This window comes from Aethalodelphis obliquidens, unplaced genomic scaffold (assembly GCF_003676395.1).
Source record: "Aethalodelphis obliquidens isolate GAN/ISIS:26980383/991018 unplaced genomic scaffold, ASM367639v1 scaffold2, whole genome shotgun sequence".
In the NCBI taxonomy this organism is placed as follows: Eukaryota; Metazoa; Chordata; class Mammalia; order Artiodactyla; family Delphinidae; genus Aethalodelphis; species Aethalodelphis obliquidens.
The window spans coordinates 69,275,450-69,296,101 of NW_020837946.1; the positions used below are offsets into that span (position 1 = coordinate 69,275,450).

The following is a 20,652-nucleotide window of genomic DNA, read 5'->3' on the forward strand; positions in this document are numbered from 1 at the left end:
CCTCATCGCTTAATGCTGTACCGATGATAATAGTTGCATCGTCTGTGACTTGTTGACAATGTCCAGGAGTCCTGCTAAATACTTCACGTTCATTCTTGTGCCCCTGAGATTGTTTCTGTCACTATCCTCATCTTCCTAAAGAGAAAATTGAAGTCTAGAAAGAAACTTGCCTGATATTACATATTGGAGACTTGCCTTCGTCCATTTGGGTTGCTATAAACCTCATAGACTGGGTGGCTTAACAACAGAAATTTATTTCTCAGAGTTCTGGAGGCTGAGAAGTCCAAGATCAAGGTGGCAGCAGATTCAGTATCTGTCAAGGTCTCACTTCCTGGATCATAGTTGACCGTCTTCTCCGTGTGTCCTCACATGGTAGAAGGGTCAAGGGATTTCTCTGGAGTCTCTTTTATAAGGAAACTAATCCCATTCATGAGAGCTTTCCCCCTCGTGACTTAGTCACTCCCCAGGGATCCCATCTCCAGAATACCATCACGTTGGGGGCTAGGATTTCAACATATGAATTGAGGGTAAGGGGGGAATACAAATATTCAGTCTAGAGCAAGACTTGAATCCAGGTTAGAAGACTCCAAAGTTTGTGCTCTTAAACATGATCTTTCCTATGTTCGTGCTTGAACCTCTTTCTGCTATGATGCTTTTTTTCCTTCTCTGTGTGGCAGTCCTCTGCCACTGAGACTCAGTCCAAGAGTCACCTTTTCCATAAGCCTCTCTCCCTCCCCAATTCCTAATTTATGATTCCTGCCTTTCCCCACCCACCTCCATTGCATGCTCTGTGATTCTTTTCTTGTAGTTTATGTCTCCATATCCCCCATTCAACTATGAGCTCCTCAAAAAGAGGGAGCCTGTCTTATCCAGTAATGCCTAATCAAGAGGATAGGTGCCAATGTTTATAGCCTAAATAGACTGATGAGTCTGTTTCGGAAGATTAAGTGAATATACAAACATCTTGGATTTCCCTTTACAACCCATGATAGATCTGTCACCCTGAAATGATCTCAAAACTTCTTAAATCTCTTAATATTTTTAGCCTGTACCACAACTTTTGGCTCTAGTGAGTATTATACTCAGAGGTTTTCCAGAAACAAGCATGGAGTGTGTCAGAATAATTCAGGATTCAAAAAAGAATGTATGACTTGCAAAGAAGAGGAGACAATAAATATTTGTTGACATGAGAGGACAGGAGGGTGATGAATGATAAGTGGGAAATAGTTTTCAAGATTAGGGACCTGACAGGTCTTAGCTCTGCTAATACAGCTGGGGGTCTTGGGCTACCTATTTCATCTATTTCAGCCTCATAGGTAAACTTTGATTATTTTAGTTTGGTCTGTTTCTTGAATATATACTATGTGGCTTGTACTAGACCAGACTCCAGGTATTTAAAGATGAATAAGACACAATTTCTTATCTCTAGGAGTATGGTAGGGAAAACAGACATACAGACAAGTAATTTTGAAAAAAAAATCTTTAATTTATGTATGTATCCACATATAAACATAATATTTCATAAATGCAAATCTATGATCATATATTTAAAAAATCTTCAGTCTTATTTTTTTACCATTTTTTCTTGACTCCCTACTCCTCACCCCTCTGCCTTTTCCCCAGGTATCCCATGTTGAGAATCTATTGTATACCCATATCCATATTTTATATTTGTTTCTTTATTCATATAATTCTAGGAAGATAGAGATTCTTTTTAGTTATTGTTTATTTTATAAAAATAGAATCCTATTTTCCATACTTTTCTGTAAATTGCATTTCTCACTCAGTGGTACCATGTGGAACTTCTTCCAAGTCATCTGCTATGGCTCTAGCTCATTTATTTTTGAATTAATAGACTTTATTTTTTAGAGCAGCTTTAGGTTTACAGAAAATGAGTGGAAAGTACAGGGGGTTCCCATATACTTCCTCACCACCCCCCCTGCCTCACCTCGACCCCTGTTATTTTCCCTATTATTAACATTTTGCATTAGTGTAGTACATTTGTTACAATTGATGAGCCAATATTGACGCATTATTATTAACTAAAGTTCATAGTTTACATTGGGGTTCACTCTCTGTGTTGTACATTTTATGGGTTTTGACAAATGCAGAGTGTATAATGACTTTTATCTGTCATTATAGTGTCATGCAGAATATTTTCACTTTTCCTAAAAATCCCCTGTGCTCCACCTGTTCGTCCCTCCTTTCACCCAAACCCCTAGCAACCACTGATCTTTACTGTGTCTGTAATTTTGTCTTTTCCGGAATGTCATGTGGTTGGAATCATACAGTATGTTGCCTTTTCAGATTGGCTTCTCTCACTTGGCAATATGCATTTAAGCTTCCTCTATTTCTTTTCATGGCTTGGTAGGTCATTTCTTTTTATCACTGAATAATATTCCATAGTCTGCCTGGACCGTGGTTTGTTTATACATTCACCTGTTGAAGGACATCTTGGTTATGTCCAAGTTTTGGCAAACATGAATAAAGCTGCTGTAAACATTTGTGTGTAGGTTTTTCGTGTGGGTATAAGTTTTCAGCTCATTTGGATAAATGACAAGGAGTTTGCTGGTAAAATTATTTGAGCTGGGAGTTTTCTTTGTACAGAGGTTTTTTATGGATTCAGTTTTATATTAGATGTAAAACTATTCAGAATTCACTCTTTCGTCTCACTTTTGATAACTTGCTTTTAAAGGAATTTGTCCTTTTTTCTAACTTTTAAAATTTATAGGTAAAAAACATTTAAAATAAGGTCTTATAATCTTTTAATGTCTGTAGAGCCCATTGTGGTATCCCATTTTTCATTTCTGATATTATTCATTCATACTCTTTTTCTTACTCTGTGTTAGTAATTTTATTAGTCTTTTCAAAGAACCAGTTTTTAGCTTTGTTGGATTTTTCTCTATTGTATTTTTTTCTATTTGATTACTGCTTTGACCTTTATTACTTCTTTTCTTCTAATTTCTTTGGATTTGGTTGCTTTTCATGTTTTAGATTCTTGAGATGGTTATTTAAAATATTGATGGTATATGTATTTCAATTTTAAAACATATTGCCAGGTGGCTTTCAAAAAATCTGTAACACTTTATATTTTCATGATCAGTGTAGGAAAGTAAACATCTCTCCCCATCACTACCAGCAATAGAATTAGAGTTCTTTAAGATATTTTGCCAATAAGGTGGTTGAAAAGGGAAAATTTGCATTTTCTTAAACAGCTGAACTTAACATTACTGTGGTAAGTGCTGAGAATAATGTTTGCCACAGGAAACGGCACCTCAGCCCACTGTGGTCCTGGGAAGTCTCCTTTGCAGAGATGAGGCCAGAGAAAAGTTATAGGTAAAATCCAGAGGAGTTTGTACTAGATGATTTCTGAGATATTTTCTAATTCCAAAATTTTAAGAATCTAGATAGGGAATTATAAGATATAAAATTTGAGAATTATACAATGTTATACGGCTTTATCTCTCAGCTGGGCTCCTATAGCAAGTGGTCAAACTACCAAGAATCACAGAAGGCTGAAATGTTTGTTTTCTTTTGCAGCAATGGAGGCATTCCTACACAGCTTCGTATGACATTTATGACTTAAATAAAAGGTCAGCGACTTCCTCCCAAAATCTGTTATGCTTTTCTAGTATAATAATAATTTAAAAAGAAAAGAAATTCCACTGTGATTTATTCACTTGGAAATGTTTCTCTTTATCTTTTTCCAGGCAGCTAATTACAGAAGAGAGAATCCCAAACAACACACAGTGGGTCACATGGTCACCAGTGGGTCATAAATTGGTTAGTGAGTCTCTCCCCTTGTCAGAAAAATAATGGCTCAAATCTCTCATATGCAGAAGCTGCTAACCATGATACAGAGCAGATACTTAGGAAGCCAGTACATCACTATCAAACAGAGTTTTATTGCCTAAAATAATATTTTATTAGTCTAACAGAGTAAATACAATTCCTGAAAGTTTCTGAACTACTGTTAGGGAATTGTTTATTTACTGGGAAAATGTTCATTAAAGTCTTGAATTCTAATTCTGTTGCACTTTGGGTTTTGTTTTGTTTTGTTGAGGCATTCCTGCTTTCTGATAGTTCTGTGACTTTCTCTATGTTGTCACTATAGATATACCTTCATGTGCTATAGTCTTAGGAGAATGTCAGAAGTCCAGAAGAATCTAAACAGAAAGACAGACTGTTTATCTGTAGTTGACTTCACCCTCTGGGCGTGCAGCTGCCCTACATCTACTCACCTTCCCTGGAGAGAAATGCATAGCACACATCATGCTATAGAAGTGGTCAGTCTTCCCAGGCTTCGCATACACTTTGGTATCCAAATAGCGTGGTTGTGAGCTGCTTCTTGGGCTTCTGTATCTATACTTACAGTTTAAGAATGTGAGAGGAGGGAGTAAATGACTCTTCCTCCTGATCAATGGAATACGCTTAGGTAATCATTACACTTGCATACCAATATTTTTTGAGGATAAAATAATTGGTAAGTTTTTTAAAATCCAGAATAAAATATATTATGTATCAATATTTTTTTTCCAATCTTTCTAGGCGTACGTTTGGAAAAATGATATTTATGTCAAAAATGAACCAAATTTGCCAAGTCAGAGGGTCACATGGACTGGGAAAGAAGATGTAATCTATAATGGAATAACTGACTGGGTTTATGAAGGTAGAGACGTTAAAGCTTTTTCAAATCAGAAAATCTGTACGTTTTCAAAAACAGTTAAAATGGGGGGAAATTCAATGGCATTCAAAATAAGTTGCATCTTAAAAATGTCATCAAATCTCCTTTAGCACTCATAACACTAGGTATCTCATAGACCAAGAATCTCTTCACAGTGGCTACTGCTGCTACATCCTCACTGTCTCGTCAATGCTCCTATTGTCTTTGCTCTACTGCTACAAAAGGGCCTTTCTGTGTAGGTAGCTTTTCTGCTTTACTGGGGCATAAAAGCCTCCAGATTGATATCAGATGTTTCTTGAACCGGGCCTACCTAACCCAGAAGTTACTAAAGAAAACGAAATACTCCCAGAACATTCCAAAAGATGACAAACTATTGTCTGGAGATTGGGGAGTCAAGGGTAAGAAAATGCCTTTTTTTTTATAGAGGATTTGTGTTCATTGGAACTTGAACAAATTAGCATTTCCTGTTTCTAAAGAAGAAAAAAATAATTAGAAAGACTTAGGAAAAACTGGGTTCAAAAAACAGAACTGAAAAAGTTAAAAAGAATGATTCTCTCTTTAAGGATAAAGAGTTTTAGAAAATATTAGGAAAACATTATTCATGTCTGTAGTTGCCAAGGTAAAAAGCATTTTGAGGCTATTCCAAACCCTTCATAAGATTGTCTCATGCTTATTAAAGACTCATCCTTATTTTATCCTGTTATTTCTTCTTCATACTTATTAAAAAAAGGTTTTTCTTCATGACAATTTCGGTTCTTACTAGTTCAAATCGAGTTCAGTTAAGTGGATAACATTATAAGAACAGGAAACACTTTAAAAGAAAGATAAATTCCCATGGCCCAGAAACAAGTGTTTGATGAAAACTTACAATGAAATTTACTATCACTTGTCACTTAGATATTGAAAAACATCTTTAACGCTTGTTGGACAGCACAGCACAACCTCCAGGATCCCCAACGTGAGCTAGATAAAGCCTCTTCCCAAAGCTGTGACTGACCCTTCCTTGGAACAGCTGGGCAGCTCTAAGATAAAAACACTCCGACACTAAGGTTCTTTCTAAGGTAGATAATAGCTGGAGGGATCTCATTTTGCCTGTTCATGACTAAGCCATTCACAAGCAGAAGAATGGCTTCACAGTTCCAATGTGGGCCTGTCTCTAAAAACGGGACTTAAGTCCCTACAGGGAAATTCCTACAATTGGTTTTGTACATTTACAAGTGCTCCATACTTAGAAAAGGGCACACCTGCTTCTCCATATATGGGGTCACCTTCCTATTGGAGCCACCCTCTCCACTGTAGCCATGAAGACCTGTTGGGATCAAAAGAGAGTACATTTTGAGAATCTGTAGGTTCATAAGTAAATGGACAAACAAAGCTGCAAGGTCTAAACAGGGCCACATGCCACACTGAGGAGGGACACTCACAGAGGAGCCTATATTCTGGGACTTGGGCTGCCACCCCACCCTGGGTCCCCAAATAGCTTTCTCTCTCAAGTTTTCTGTTTTCACTTTATTTTATGATTTTCTAATTGATTATTATTTTACTTTAGTTAATAAGTGTTTTCTTTTTCCAAAAAAAAAGGATAATACTTTATCTCCTAGGATGAAGTTAATTACGTTACAGTCACTTTTGAGTATGAATGTAGTTTACCTAACCCAGAGCTGAAAAATGCGAATTTTGATGAGATGAGAGGGGATAGAGAAGGAAATAATTTAGGGAGATGGAGCATTCCTTACCCCCCTGAGGCAGTAGTGTTGACAGTGGCAGGGGTGGGGGTGGGGGTTGTGATTAATTCAGTGCAATTCACATTGAGTGCCAACCACCTACAAGGTGCTGTGCCAGGTGCTGGAGACACAGAGACAAATGCTACCCAACTGTTGCTCTCAGGGAATTCAGCCCAGAGAGAGACAAAGAAGCCAACAAAAACTGTCATGGAGTGAATTAAGTATCCTATTAGGGGGAGGAAACTAGGTCCCAGGGGTACCTAAGGAAATTCAGAGTGACTGGCAGGATGGGAGTTATCACAGGATGGTGGTGGGAGTGCCATAGACACCCATTGTGTTCATAGCCAACTTCAGGAAGGACTGGATATCTTTTCCTTCTTTCTTTGTTCTTTATCCTTACCCATGATCCCTTCATTCTTAGGACTTTGAGTTTGACCAGTGTAGTTTTATAATAATGGTTTTGACACATCATTGATATGGAAAAATGTGGTCGGTATTCTAGTAAGGCAGAAAGAGAAAGACAGATACCATATGCTATCACTTATATGTGAAATCTAAAATATGATACAAATGAACTTAGCTATGAAACATAAACAGACTCACAGACATAGAGAACAGACTTGTGGTCACCAAGGTTGGGGGATGGATTGTGGTCACCAAGGTTGAGGGATGGATTGGGAGTTTGGGGTTAGCAGATACAAACTATTATAAATAGAATGGATAAACAACAAGGTCTTACTGTATAGCACAGGGAATTATATTCAATCTCCTGTGATAAACCATAATGGAAAAGAAAAATAAATAAGTAAATAGATAGATAGATAAAGTGTTCAGTATTCTAAGTAACTACTAATCCAAAACATAGACTCCTACCTGCCACCTGTACTTAAAAGTGATTTTACAAAGCATTACCTTGCTGTCATTGTATTCATTTTATGTAATTGCATCTTGATCTTAGATTAGAACCAATGGGTAGAAGCTATAAGGAATGAGACATGAACTCAGTATATGAAGAAGTTCTTAGTGAGAAACCTCCTTGGCTTAGAATCACAAGGCCTGCCTTCTTGTCTCTGTCAATTCACTCTATCGCTCTAAACCTTAGTTGTCCTCTCTGTAAAATAGCCTATGAATAGACTCACCCAGGGTTCAATTAGGTAAGTGTTTTGTAAATTCTAAATTGCTGCATAAATGTAACTCAGTGACATAGGTATAAAGCAGTCAAAGGGGGAGCAGGCTGCCTGATCAAGTAGAAGGTTTTCTGTTACTAGAAGTGCTGAAATAGGCAGGAAGGAACAGTAGAAGATGGACTCCAACCAGACAAATCTGGACTCATTCTTGACTTTAGCAGCTATTGGTCACGTGCTCCTGAGTGAATTGCTGACTCTCTTTAAGCCTGCCTGCCCCTTTGCTCATCTGCACAAGGAGTTACTGTGAGGATTAACCGAGATAATAGATGTCAGTTACTTATCCGTGTAGGGTCAGCAGGCATTAAATGGCAGCTGCTCATCATTATAATTATTATATTTTATTATTGTTGTTATTTTTATTACTGTTACTCCTACTACCATTACCATTGTCATAACTGAAAGCAAGCATTTGGAAGAAACTTGTCAAGAAGCCATAAGAATCAGAAAAGTGATTGGATAAATGATTTCCTAACTCTAATATTCACGTTTTTATGCTTTTGCTTTTACCTTTCCTCTCGCAGCACAGCATGAAATGTGTGGATTAACTCTGTGTAAGGGATTAGGAGGCTCCACCAAGTCTACTTGAATCCTCTATTCCCAGTTGGTGAAAGAGGTTTTGGCATTTTAAGAGGCAGAGATGGGAAGTCCCATGAATGGACTCCATAATAAACATAGGAAGGAGCTACCTTTGCCAGAAATTGGGAACAAGTGCAACATTGTTCAAGAAAGAAAACCCTTTCCTTTCCTTTTGCTTCCATCTTACCGTCTTCCCTCACCCATCAGCTGATAGACCAGAGGAGGGTGTTAATCTAAGGGAGTCTTCAGTTTCTAGACTAGGCAAAGGAGATGTTTCTTGGTAGGGGTCTCATGGAGCTCCCTTCCATTCAAAATCCATCATTCTCAAGGCTTTTGTGCCAAGAGTAGTAAACTCTGGGCACCATATTGGTTTGATAGCCTGGAGCCACCCACCACCCACCAGTACCCTGCGGGCTCAGTACAAACTGAGCCCACTTGGGGAGCATATGCTGGCATGGTGACTGTTTGAAAAATTAGAAAGGAGAATCAGCCCCTTGTGTGAAATTTACTTTTAGTATGTTTTGTGGCATAAATTTAGAGGATTATAAGATAAGGAAAAAAATGTAGAGTTTATATTAAATATTGTGTGCTAAGATATTCAAAAATGGTCCAACGGGTTACTTATTTTTACAATCCAGCTCTATCCTTGAGGATTTTATTTTTATTCGTTTGTATTACTCTGATTTTGGAAGCCCAGCAAATGCAAAGTGGTTCATTAGTTGAACTCTACTGTAATTACTAAAGCTAATGAGAACAATATTTTGAATGCCAAAGCCAATTTATCAGCTACTTCTTGTAACAGAACAATTTCTGTCTTTTTTCAGAGGAAGTCTTCAGTACTTACTCCGCTCTGTGGTGGTCTCCAAACGGCACTTTTTTAGCATATGCCCAATTTAACGATACAGAAGTCCCACTGATTGAATACTCCTTCTACTCTGATGAGTCACTGCAGTACCCAAAGACCATGCAGATTCCTTATCCAAAGGTCTGTGCTCCGTTTACATAGTGGTTCCGTGATTTGATGGGAAGAGAATGGTTTCATTTAATCCTTTCCTGCTAATGAAAATATTGTCAGTCTCTCTTCAACAGCTTGTGTGATTACTCTTGCTGAAGTCAACAGCATGTGGCAATTTTAAAGTATTTTTATTATCCCAGGAAAGAGTGTGATTTAAGGTTTTGTAATTTCTCCAAAAACTTTGAAGAATGACAAGCCGAAAAAGATGGGGAAAATGCTTTTGAAAGAAGTAGGGGGAATGAAAATGTTTGAAAGGAGGAAAAGAGAGGCTGTGATTGAATGACAAGCTCATCTGATTTGTAGACGTTGGATTGTGCCCTAGATAATGTTGAAGAGCGGGGTTATATACCAGGTTGTATTACTAACTGATACATGACGAGTTTTAGTAGTTCTATTATAGATTTGGCACTAATGTAAATTTCACCCGTCCTACATTTGGAATAATAGTGTCATGTCTTGGTTTTCAAGACTGTTTCCCCCTCTGGGATGCATGTTTATGAACACTGAAGAGCCTTATTAAGCTGTATAAGCCAAGGAAGAGGGAAGTTTAGGAGGGAACCAGGACTCTTCACTTCACTAGTGTCATAATAACAATGGCCACAGTATCATCTATAGGAAAATCTAATAGCAAAGTGTTTTTGCTGTAAGCAATTTGGGAGAAGGGATTTTTATTTTTACCGACTCCCTCAATTTGCTTTATGAAGAGCTGCCATTTTAGGGAGACAGAGGAAGTTAAAAGAAAAAAAAATCAGAGACTAAATATGGAGATGTATTTTCAGTGGAATGTTATTTTTTGAAGAGTGCAACTGGCAAAGAAATACCATAGAGTGTTCTCACTAAAAATATCATATTATTTCTAACTAATTTGTCAATTGAAAATCTATGTGTATATATAAAACGATTTTATAGATTTCTGTCATAATATTGATTGTAAAACTCCAAAGTACTGAACCTGAATTTGGAGTGGAAGTGAAGGCTTCCTAATTAGCATTTTGGCTCTCGGCTCAGGTAAACTAATTTTCCTGGGGGATTGTGTCTTTGCCTGAACCCAGGGTATTCTTCCTAGTGGTCAGCCATCAGTCTTCTTGTCTTCGGGAGTCAGGGTATATTTACAAATTAAAAGAATTGATTTTAACAAGTTTATCCTTTTTTGCTCAAAGTGCATAAATTATGAGCATTCATTACTTAAACGGGAGTCATATATATATTTCTGCCTGAACATGAGAAGGTTGCATTTCATGACTCTCCCTTATGTTCATTTTATCTGTATTAAATTGTTTGAAAGTGTCTGATTGTTTATAATTTTATGGCCATAATACAGACATTTTTGTACAGCTCTAAACTTGTGTGATGTTGTTATGTATATATCTTTTGTCAATACCAATTCTGTGATTGTTTTTTTCCTAGGCAGGAGCTGTGAACCCAACTGTAAATTTCTTTGTTGTAAATACCAACACTCTCAGCCCAGACATCAATGCAACTTCCCAACAAATCATTCCTCCTGCTTCTGTGTTAATAGGGTAAGACTCTTGACCCAAATGCTTGTGTTGTAAACAGTTCCACAGCTCCCAGGGAGAACACTTTCAAAATGAATGGCAGAATCAATGGCAGTATCTCATGGTGTCACCTGGCCCTGCCCGTCATTCATTCTTCCATTCAACCACTCTGTTGGGCTGCACTTGCCCAGCTTTAAGACCAGAGAAAGAACCCGGAGTCAGCAACAAAGACATCAGTGGTTTAATGGGTGCGGGAGCTTACACATCTGAAGCAAGGTCCTGGAGCGACACCGCACAGCGTGCTGCTGTGGACGGTGGGCAGGACAAGGCAGCAGGCTTCGCTCCCAGGGGGAAGAGGAGATTGCCAGTTACAGGGAGGATTACATCAGGTTGGCTCATTATTTACCAAGGAAACCAGCGGAGAGGCATGCCCCTCACCTCCCCTTTGTTAAGAATAGTCACTGGCTGGAGCCTGGGGCAAGTATGTAGGAAGGTTACTCAGGGGAGCAGGGGATATACAGAGAGCAAGAGAACAGCCATCTTGGGGGGCCTGACCATACACACTCTGCTGAGTTCCAACTTCATGCCTTCATGCCGGGCATGGTTCCAGGGGTGAGGTTGCAGAATGAATAGAGCAGCCAGAGCCTCTGGTGTCCTGGAGCCTCCACTCAAGTAGGGGAGGCAGACAACCACCAGGTAAACAAATAAAGTTACGTGAGATGTTGTGAAGACGATCAAAGGAGGGCAGCCGTGATGCTGATGGTTGGGGGGAGGCCAGGGAAAGTCTCTCTAATAAGAGGCCTGTGAGCAGTGACATGAAGGAAGAGGGGAAGATCTAGTCACATGGAGAGCTGGGGGAGCAGTATCCGGGCAGAGGAAGAGCGGGTGCAAAGCCCCTGCAGAGGGAGCGTGCTTGGTGCAGTGGAGGCCCTGCGAGGAGGCCACAGAGTCTGGAGCGTCTGAGTGGAGAGGGGAGTGATGGGAGGAAGGTCAGATCACACGGGGCTTTGCGGGGCCTGGTAAGACCTAGAGTAATTCAGGGAAACCGTGGACTAATTTTAGGCACCCCCGCGACACCGATGTACCTCCAGACGTCCTTTGCTTGCATGATCCTTGGTGGTTTGAAACTCTCAGCCCCTCCTTTATCTTCCTGTAAACACCAAACTACATGAAACTTTTGGCCATCAGGTTGCTCTCTCTTCTTTTCCATTACTTGTGTTGGTTTTATCATTGCTTCTAAATGATGACTAGCCTCTATTGAGCACTCTCTGTGTGCCAGACACACGGCATCACGTGCTTTATCTTATTAGCCTTTAAGTAACTCTTTCCAGCAACTATTATTATATGGCTCTTTTACAGATAAGAAAATGAGGCCTAGAGGTTAAGAAAATGACCCGGTAGGGGGCTGTATTCAAATCTTTCTGACTTGAAAGAAGGAGCTCGTAAGCACTCTTCTTCGAGGTGCCTCTCTCTCCCTCTGTGTGAATTCAGCTGGTGCCCTCAGATGCCTGAAGTTATCATCAGAGCCATATGGAAGCATTTTCCTTCTCAGTGTTGCATTTACTACATCAGGCATGCTGGAGGCTTTGCTCTGTGGTTATTAATTCATTTACTTTCTCAGAAGTATCTATATTAAACTGTTTATTCCTAGGGAAAATTAATTATCAGTCAACTAAAAAGTATTTCTTTAGGTTCTAAAATCTGCTCTTTGGTCCCGTCCAGCCATCTCTTCCATCAACATTGATTAAGCACCCGCTATTTACACTCATAGATGTCCTGTAGGGCTGAGTCTCCCTTCTGGCACTTATGATGGGGTGGGGGATATAAAACGTGTCAATAAATGACTCCCAAAGCGCCTATGACAGAGGCATAAACAAAAGGCTGGAGGCATTCTGAGGAGGGGGAGATGGGTTTTCTGTGACCCCAGGGATCAAAGAAAGCATCCCGGAGGATGAGTGAATTGGACAGGGCACGGTGGGGCGGGGGGTGGGGGGAGGACTGCAGTGGAAGGATCACCGAGTGTGCACAAGCTCGGGGCTGCCCAGGGAAGAGAAGCAAGCCCTGCGTGCCCTCTTGGTATACGCCCAACATCTGTCCGAAGGGAGGATGAGCCGTGAGCTCCCACGCTGAAAGATTTTAGATCTGGAAGGGGCTTTGGACCTTACAAATGTTTTTAAGGAGCGAGAAACCTTTGGGCAAGTGAGATACAACAGAGGTGGGGTGCCAGTAAGCCAATGGCAGATGGCTGCTCAGGTTCTAGGCCCAGCCCCTGTGCCTTCTCCTTCCCCCAGGCGTCTCACAATCGACAGAACCTACCGGGGTTCCGGAGCACACTGAGAACACCTCTGTGAGACACAGATGAGAGATCTGAGGCTCAGAGAAGTAGACCCATTTGCTTAAGATCACACAGCAACTTAGCATGGGAGCTTGGGAGTAGGACAGAGGCCCACACTTGCCGGGCCAGAGTAATAGAATAGTCGAATTAAAGTGTATTGGGTGCTTCCTATGTTGGGGACTGTGCCTGGTGCTCTGCTCACGTTGTCTCATTTATTACCCACATGCTGCCTATGGTGTCATTTTCACGGCCATTTCACAGATGAAGAGATGGCATCTTTCCCACTTAGAAATCACTTTCCAAGGCACAGTTGTGAATTTCGGAGCTCAGGAAACTTAAGCAGTTTAAGGACTTATTTTTCCCCCTATATGAATGAATCCTTAAGTCTTTGTTCTTTGCAGTTCTTTACGCCACACTCATGATGAGGGTTGCCTTACTCACTGTGGGTATTTTCTGGGGAACGTATTTCACCAAAGAAGCATTTCTGGAAATGCTACAGGAATGTGCTGTGTATGAAACTGCAAACCCAGCTCTGGTCTCTGTTAGCACCAGTACAGCTGCAGCTTTGCTAAAACCAGGCCTGAGGGCCCCTCTGGAGAAAAATGTTCTCGTACACGGTGGTGCTTCGTTTTCTAGCCTCATGCAGAGATCAGCAGGGCCAAGTTAATGCGGGCAAGTTATGCCTCTTCAGCTGCCCAGCACCTTCTGCTCCGTCCCGTAGTAATTCACTCGCTCCTGGAGCCAGGCCTTCCTCTGCCCGCGCACCCATCACTAATTTCCTCCTTAGGCCTCATCCTTTCATCACAGAGCATCCAGCAGCTGAAATCCTACAGGAAGATGAGGCTCTCCCCACACATGCACACGTTTTCCAAGGGTTGTTTTAGGAAAGTGGACTCCAAATAGCCTTCTTCTTTTCAAAGGAACCTAGTGGAAAGGGGCAGGTGAGGTGGGAAGAAAACCCTTTAACATGATTAGTGGGTCTCCTGGTACTAAATAACTTTATCTACTTTTCCCCATTTGAAAACATTGAGCGATGGAATTTGGGAAGTCTGCCAGGAAACTCACATGCATCTGGCATCTTCCCTGCCCATTTCTAGATCAAAGGTTCATGAACCTGCATCCTCCACTACCTTTGTCACTCTCCACAGCCCGAGGTGTACTCTGCACCCTGTGAGGGCTCCATAAAGGCGGTTCACCAGTGGAGCGGGCTCTAAATTTTGAATTCTTATATAAACACGCTCCTCTTCAATCAGTTTCTCTTTACGATTTGGAATTGAGGGGAGACAGAATGAGAGGGCATAACCCAGCCTGGAGCTGCGATCACACCAGGCCAGGATGTCAGTGAGTCATGAAAAAGATATAAGGAAACCAAGAGCTTAATTGTAGTTTTTACTGGAAGTTTTAAGTCCCCACTTAAGACCAGAAAAATCCAACAAGCAGGATCGTCAAGTATACTTTCCACAACATGCCAATTTTATTCTGTAAAAACAGAGAGGCACATACTGAATAGACTGGTTAGAGTGGTTGGGGGAGGGGTGGAAGAGGAACCAGGGACCATACGAGGCAGCCTGGCCTTCCCTTGAGCCACTGACTGCCTTTCCCAGGTTAGGCACAGTGATTCAACAAGCTCTTCTAACTTCTGGAACAGGATTAGTCCAAGAGGAATACGATTGATTTTAATACTAAAGCAATGAAGTAATTTCTCTACATAAGGAGAGTTCACACCATGTGGAGTCTGCTCTGGGCCAGGAACTCATCTAAGTGCTGACATAAAGCTCATGATCACCTTATGCGGGAAGAATGTTAGAGTTCGTGTTTTGCAGACAAGTAAACAGAAGTGTAGAGAGGTTAGGTGACTCGTTCAAGGTCACACACTGGACAGGGTTGGAATCAGGATTCAAAATAAGCAGTTGGCTTCAGATTTCCTCCTCCCAGTCGTTCCCTCTGTAGAACCTCCACCCATCCCTCCGGTAAACATTCCTGGTTAGCTTCACCCTCTTAATTCTTTTCAGGATAAAGCTCCTCACTCTGTGAAATCTATTTATTCCTCGAGAGTGCATATAGATGGAATAACTGAATTTTATAAAGCAAATCATATTTGAATGCGCTGGGAGAGACTTGTGCTTGAGAGTCATATGACACAGGGTATCCCTTTGTAAACTGGCTGCTGCCTTGCAAAGAGTAGGCATGTAATAAAGGCCTGTTGTGTGATATTAATTCCCCTAATTTGTGTAAATGTTTCTTTGGGTATATTAAAGATACTTAAAATAAGGTACCTATTACTACCTGGAAAGAAAACCACTACTAAGAGCAACTGCATACGGTGGAGTGATTAATTCAATGAACCACCCAGGGAAGAGGGCATCCTGCCGACGCTGGCCGCAGACTCCATGCTACCCTTTTTCCCCCTAGAGACAGGTACATAAAACAATAAGAACTACTGGTATAGAACAGGGCTTAGCACCCCTGGGCCTGCCGGCCAAATCCTGCCCCCACCTATTTTTAGATGGTCCCCCAGGTAAGAACGGTTTTGACCTTTGTGCATGGTTGGGAAGAAGAATCATCAGAAGAATAATACTGCATGACAGGTGAAATTTACATGAACTTCAAATCTCAGCATCTCGTTGGCACGCAGTCACACTCATACGTTACGCACTGTCTCTGGCTGCTTTGGTGCTGCCAAGGCAGTCGAGTAGCTGCGACAGAGAGCATGTAGCCCGCAAAGCTGGAACTATTTACTGGCTGGCCCTCTTCTGAAAAATTGTTCTGACCCCAGGTCTAGAGAGTTCATTTCAAAACCTTTTGTTTTCTATCTTGCGTTTCATTCTTCCATTCCCTTTGCAAGTATTTATCCCCTACCCCCCGGGATGACTGGTTTGCCTTTCCATTTTCTCACTTAACGCCTCTGCCTTGGGCTCAGTATCGGGCAGTTAGACTAGATGAGGCGCCCTTGCTCCTGGGCCGGTGAAGCAGCATTCACCCTCTCAGACTCCGCAGCCTGGCGGTTCGTGAAAAGCACCATGGGACCCGTGATAGCGGTGTAGAAGGAGGGGGTCTTCAAGAAAGCCTCACGGGCGGGGGATATTTGAGTAAATCCTGAAGAAGTTAAAGCATGACAGTCATTTCAGACGGAAGGGCAGGTTGACAAAGGGAGGCATGTGGAAAACCTCATAGGGTGTTCAGGGGACACCAGTCGTGCAGACTGGACAGTGTACAGTTCTTAATAAGCAAGAGAAAGGACTGAAATGGAGAGGAGTCCCTGTTTGTGTGAAGGTGGTGCTTTGCTGCTCGGTGAGGGGTTTTGGTCTTCTTTCAGTGCCTGTAGCGGAGACAGCCTGGAGGCCCGGGTACCCCTGGGCGTATTAACACAGTAACTGTCCTGCCCCGCAAAGGGAGATAGTGAAGTGGTGAGGGGCTTAAAGTGCTTTATCCAGCACCTGATCCATCCTAAGCGCTCAAGAAATATTTGTTGTTTCATTTAGTGTCTGTGAAGGGAGGGGGACAGGGAGGGATCTGTGAATTCTGAGGAAGGACAGAGCTACTTAGGTCCCGAGGATGGGACAGGACTTCCCCTTCTGTTCAGTGCTACATTCCACAGAATTTTCGTGAGCACCTGCTTTGTGCCAGGTAGTCTGCTAGGCCCTGGAGATACCCTGTGAACCAGACAGCTGTGGCCCAGCCTCAGAGAGTTTGCAGTCAAGAAGGAGAGCATTGACAAGAGGAGGGGTGGGCACGGCCCGTGAATGAAAGAGCGAAGGAGCATGTTAGGGTGAACGGATAGGGTCAGATGGGAAGGGGTGGAACGAAAAATTTCCTTTGGAATTCTTCTGACCAAAGGGAGCAAGGTTTTGATCACACACTGGACAGGAATGATTTAAGAAGAGTCATACAAAAATCGCACTAGGGTGTGGGGAGCAAATAAAATAAAATAAATTATCCATAGCAAATATTTAGGGAGGCTAGTAGAAAGGTAAATTAGGAATTCCATGCATCTCACTCATCTCTCAAAATGCAGTTCCAAACACTGTTAAAGGTTTTTGTTGGAGGAGGCTGTACTGCTCGAGATATCTCTATTTATATAAATATATGTTAAAATACCAAAAGTTTCCTTAATTTCTTCACACGATTTATATTTTGACACTTGAGAAAAGATTTGTAGGATATAATTATTTGGTTTTCAAACTTTGCAGAGATGTGAGTCCATTTTTTCCCCTTTGAAAATGAAGTTGAGAAAAGGGTCAACTGTAGTTTCTCCCTGGTAGGAAGGATGTTTTAGAGAAACGTATCAAATTACCAGAAAAGAATAAAATCTCAACCAGTGTCCCTGGATTCCCTGTCATGGTCCCTCTAGACAGCAGAAAAGAGATGGGAAAATATCACCCCTGACACCCTGGCACCACCAAAGGCCAGTTGTGGACTTGCAAAGCCATGGTGAGGCATGGTGTGAGGCATGAGGCATGTATGTTACACCTCTGTGGGATGTTAGCTGTTGTTCTTCCTGTCAGATATATTTGCATTTCCATTCAAAATTAAATTACACTTTAAGCTTTAAGAAAGGGTAAAATACTATGGTGTTAAATGGCTTCAACAACTATTTACAATTGTATTCCTATTAAGATTGATTGCATTGAGCAGAATGTCTATTTGTACCAAGGTCTGGAAATAGTTATTCTCCTTCTCCCCTCCCTCCCTTTCCTCCTTGCCTCCCCTCCCTCCATCCCTCCATCCTTCCTTCCCTCCCTTCTTTCAGGGATTACTACTTGTGTGATGTGACATGGGTGACCGAAGAAAGGATTTCTTTGCAGTGGATCCGGAGGATTCAGAACTATTCAGTGATGGATATCTGTGACTACAATGAGACCACCGGAAGATGGATTTCCTCAGCGGTAAAGTTGAATCAGGATGTTCTGTTTCCAAAGCTACATGTGATCTGAGGGCTGTAGGAAAACAGGGAGAGTGTTATCAGGAAATACAGCTTGAATTTCTATTCTTTCTCTGTGTCTGACCCTGAGGCAGTGAGTAAATCTTGAGTGACTTTTAGATAACTTGATATTACCCGGTGGTACGTCTAGTTCATCTGCTCTCACTAGTCATACTGTTTTAGTTATGGAGACTATCACTTGGGAAAAGGGTGGTGGTGATTGGAAAGCCAGAAAATAGAATTTGATGTCAAAATTCACAAAGTCCGAGAAAACCAGGGGCTGCAAGGTCAAGGAAGGGTGTTTCAGGAAATGGGGAGTGACTCGCTGAGTAGCAAAATAAATATCTAGAGGCCACAAATCTATTACCACACTGTGACTATCTTTCAGCAGTAAACAGCTTTAGAAAGTAAATAGATAACTTCCAGGCTGAGAGGGTGGCAACATTAAGGCAAAAGCAAGTGTTAATCCAACCTTGAAGTGCTGGGGGCGTTTCCAGCCCAGAGACCTCAAGGTATAGGTCGTGGATCAAAATTAAAGCCCCATTGGGACCAACAGCCTCAGGAGGGGTAGAGCCTGGGGGAGGCTTGCTGGCATATGGCAAGGACAGCTCTACAAGCCCTTTTCTGGTAATGAGCTCTGTGGCCACACGCCTCTTCTCCCTGCTCCACCCTGGTTGGGCACACGGCAGATTCTTGCCTCAGAAATCCTTCCCTCCGCCGCCTGCCCCTGTATCTTGATGCACTCATTCATTACTTATATAGCAATCATCGAATACCTATTTTGTTCCAAGTTCTGTGCATAGCTCTGGAGGGAAAAAAAAAAAAAAATTAGGCAGCATGCCTGTCCCTAAAATGTTTATTTTCTAGTGGGGAAGACTGTTATGAAAATCAATAATAATAGTTACCATTTCTTGAACACTCACAATAGCCAGACACTGTGGAGGTAGGCTCAGTAGGGTCAAGGAGCTTGCTTAGCTCACAGTGACAGCCAGAATCCAAAGCAAAACACCGAGCTCTTTGCTTCCTGCCAATTAAATCATCTCAATAGCACCATAATGTGCTCTAAAAGTGTATAAGCAAGGTACCAAGGAAATGTAGGGCGAAAGAAGATAATCAACCTGCCTGGGGGGAGGCAGAAGGGGATGGGAGATGACATGGAGGAGACTAGAGCAGCCTGGGGTAAGTTGTCATATTCGGGGCAGCATGAAGGCAAGTGGACCCTATGAGCAGAGGCTGTGCAAAGGCATCTGGGGTGAAGAGCTTGGAGCCTGCAGGGTTCGGGGGTACACAGGACTAGGGGTTGAGGCGGAGGCACGATGATGAGAGCTGAGGTTTGAGATATATGCTACGGCTCAGGCACCATTCTGAGGAGTTTGACCTTACCTTGTAAGACACTCAGAGCTATTTCAAGGTTTTAAGTAGGAAAGAAATATAATGAGATAGAACTATCTGTTGCTGTGGGTCAGCTGTGGGTTGAGCAGGGTGGAGGGCAGACTGGAAGGAGAGCAGAGCAGCAGCGTCTCCAACCAGGAGGTCAGGGCCATGGACCTGGGAAACCCGACAGGACACAAACTAAGGCAATAATGGTGGAGAAGAACAAGAGAAGTCAAAGGACTAGAAGACAGGGGCTGAGGGGGTTAGTGTGAGAAGAGCAGGGGTCTGGAGTGATTCCCAGGTCTCTGGCTTGGGTGAATGGTGCCACTAACCCAGAGAAGAACGAAGGAGTAAGAACAAGCTGGTGGGGATAAGGGAAAGATACTTCTGTACTTGCTGAATTGAAAATGTGGAGGAGCCTGCAGGACGGCTTACGAGATACACATCCAGGACAGAGCTCTAGGCAAGAGAGGCAAATGTTCTAATGTAGCTATGTAAAAGGTACTGTCATACATACAAATATGTGAATGGAGATAGCTTTCCTTTATTTTATTACAAGTACAGTCTTGCTTACATTGCCACAAACTGCAGCTAAAGCGTAGAATTCGTATCTCATTTCTCTCTGTATTTTTCCCTCCCTAGGAACAGCAGCACACTGAAATAAGTACCACTGGCTGGGTTGGAAGAGTAAGTTGTAAGAGTTATGGGGTTCTCTGTCGTATGGATCAGATAGTCAGAGCTATTTAATATGCAGATATACCAAACGAGGCCCCTATGTTATTTGCTATTAATAGAGACAGCAGTTGACCTTTTTTAACGTAATATTTTAATGTCCCCGGTAGAGATGTCTTTTTATAGAGAATATACAACATGCTTGGTTGGAAAAAGTAAAAGGACAAGTGAAAATTCAAGAGAAGAGCAGATAAAACAAAAGACATATTCTAGGCAAATTCTAGCTCCTGGAAAGTTGAAAAGCAACCGTTGCTGAAAGGCAGCCAAGATACCAGTTGTCTTCGTTGACCTCACGTTCGAAGTTAGGCGCTTAGGCGGCAGAAAACATGGTTTCCGCCCTCAGCCTCTGCACAAACGCAGGGGACAGGACTTCCCCCGGCAGGGACGCAGTGGCACTCACACCACACCCGCTATGCACCTCTCTCTGGAGGAATCATACACACGTGGGTTCACACTTTACTATACCCTGGATGCAGAACTTTCTCCAAGGAAGCACGTGACCCTCCGTGACTTCCCATGCCTCACGCTACACCTTGTGCAGACTTATACCAGCCACGTTGCTACAAGCCCGTGGGGTGAAGCAAACCGACGAAGGCACTGCAGCCATC

At 42.1% G+C, this 20,652-nt stretch overlaps 1 protein-coding gene across 6 annotated transcripts in view; it reads left to right on the plus strand.

Moving 5' to 3' along the window:
• The window catches only part of DPP4 (dipeptidyl peptidase 4), a 77,191-nt gene that overhangs the window by 26,616 nt on the left and 29,923 nt on the right, over positions 1-20,652 (plus strand). For 5 of the 6 annotated variants that reach the window (XM_027129857.1, XM_027129826.1, XM_027129837.1 and 2 more), the window contains 7 exons: positions 3,541-3,593; positions 3,711-3,783; positions 4,549-4,669; positions 8,996-9,156; positions 10,594-10,706; positions 17,768-17,903; positions 19,955-19,999. In XM_027129857.1, coding sequence (XP_026985658.1) covers positions 3,541-3,593; positions 3,711-3,783; positions 4,549-4,669; positions 8,996-9,156; positions 10,594-10,706; positions 17,768-17,903; positions 19,955-19,999 — 702 coding nt within the window. The remainder of the gene's footprint in view (positions 1-3,540; positions 3,594-3,710; positions 3,784-4,548; positions 4,670-8,995; positions 9,157-10,593; positions 10,707-17,767; positions 17,904-19,954; positions 20,000-20,652) is intronic. The other variant, XM_027129868.1, reaches the window with a different exon arrangement.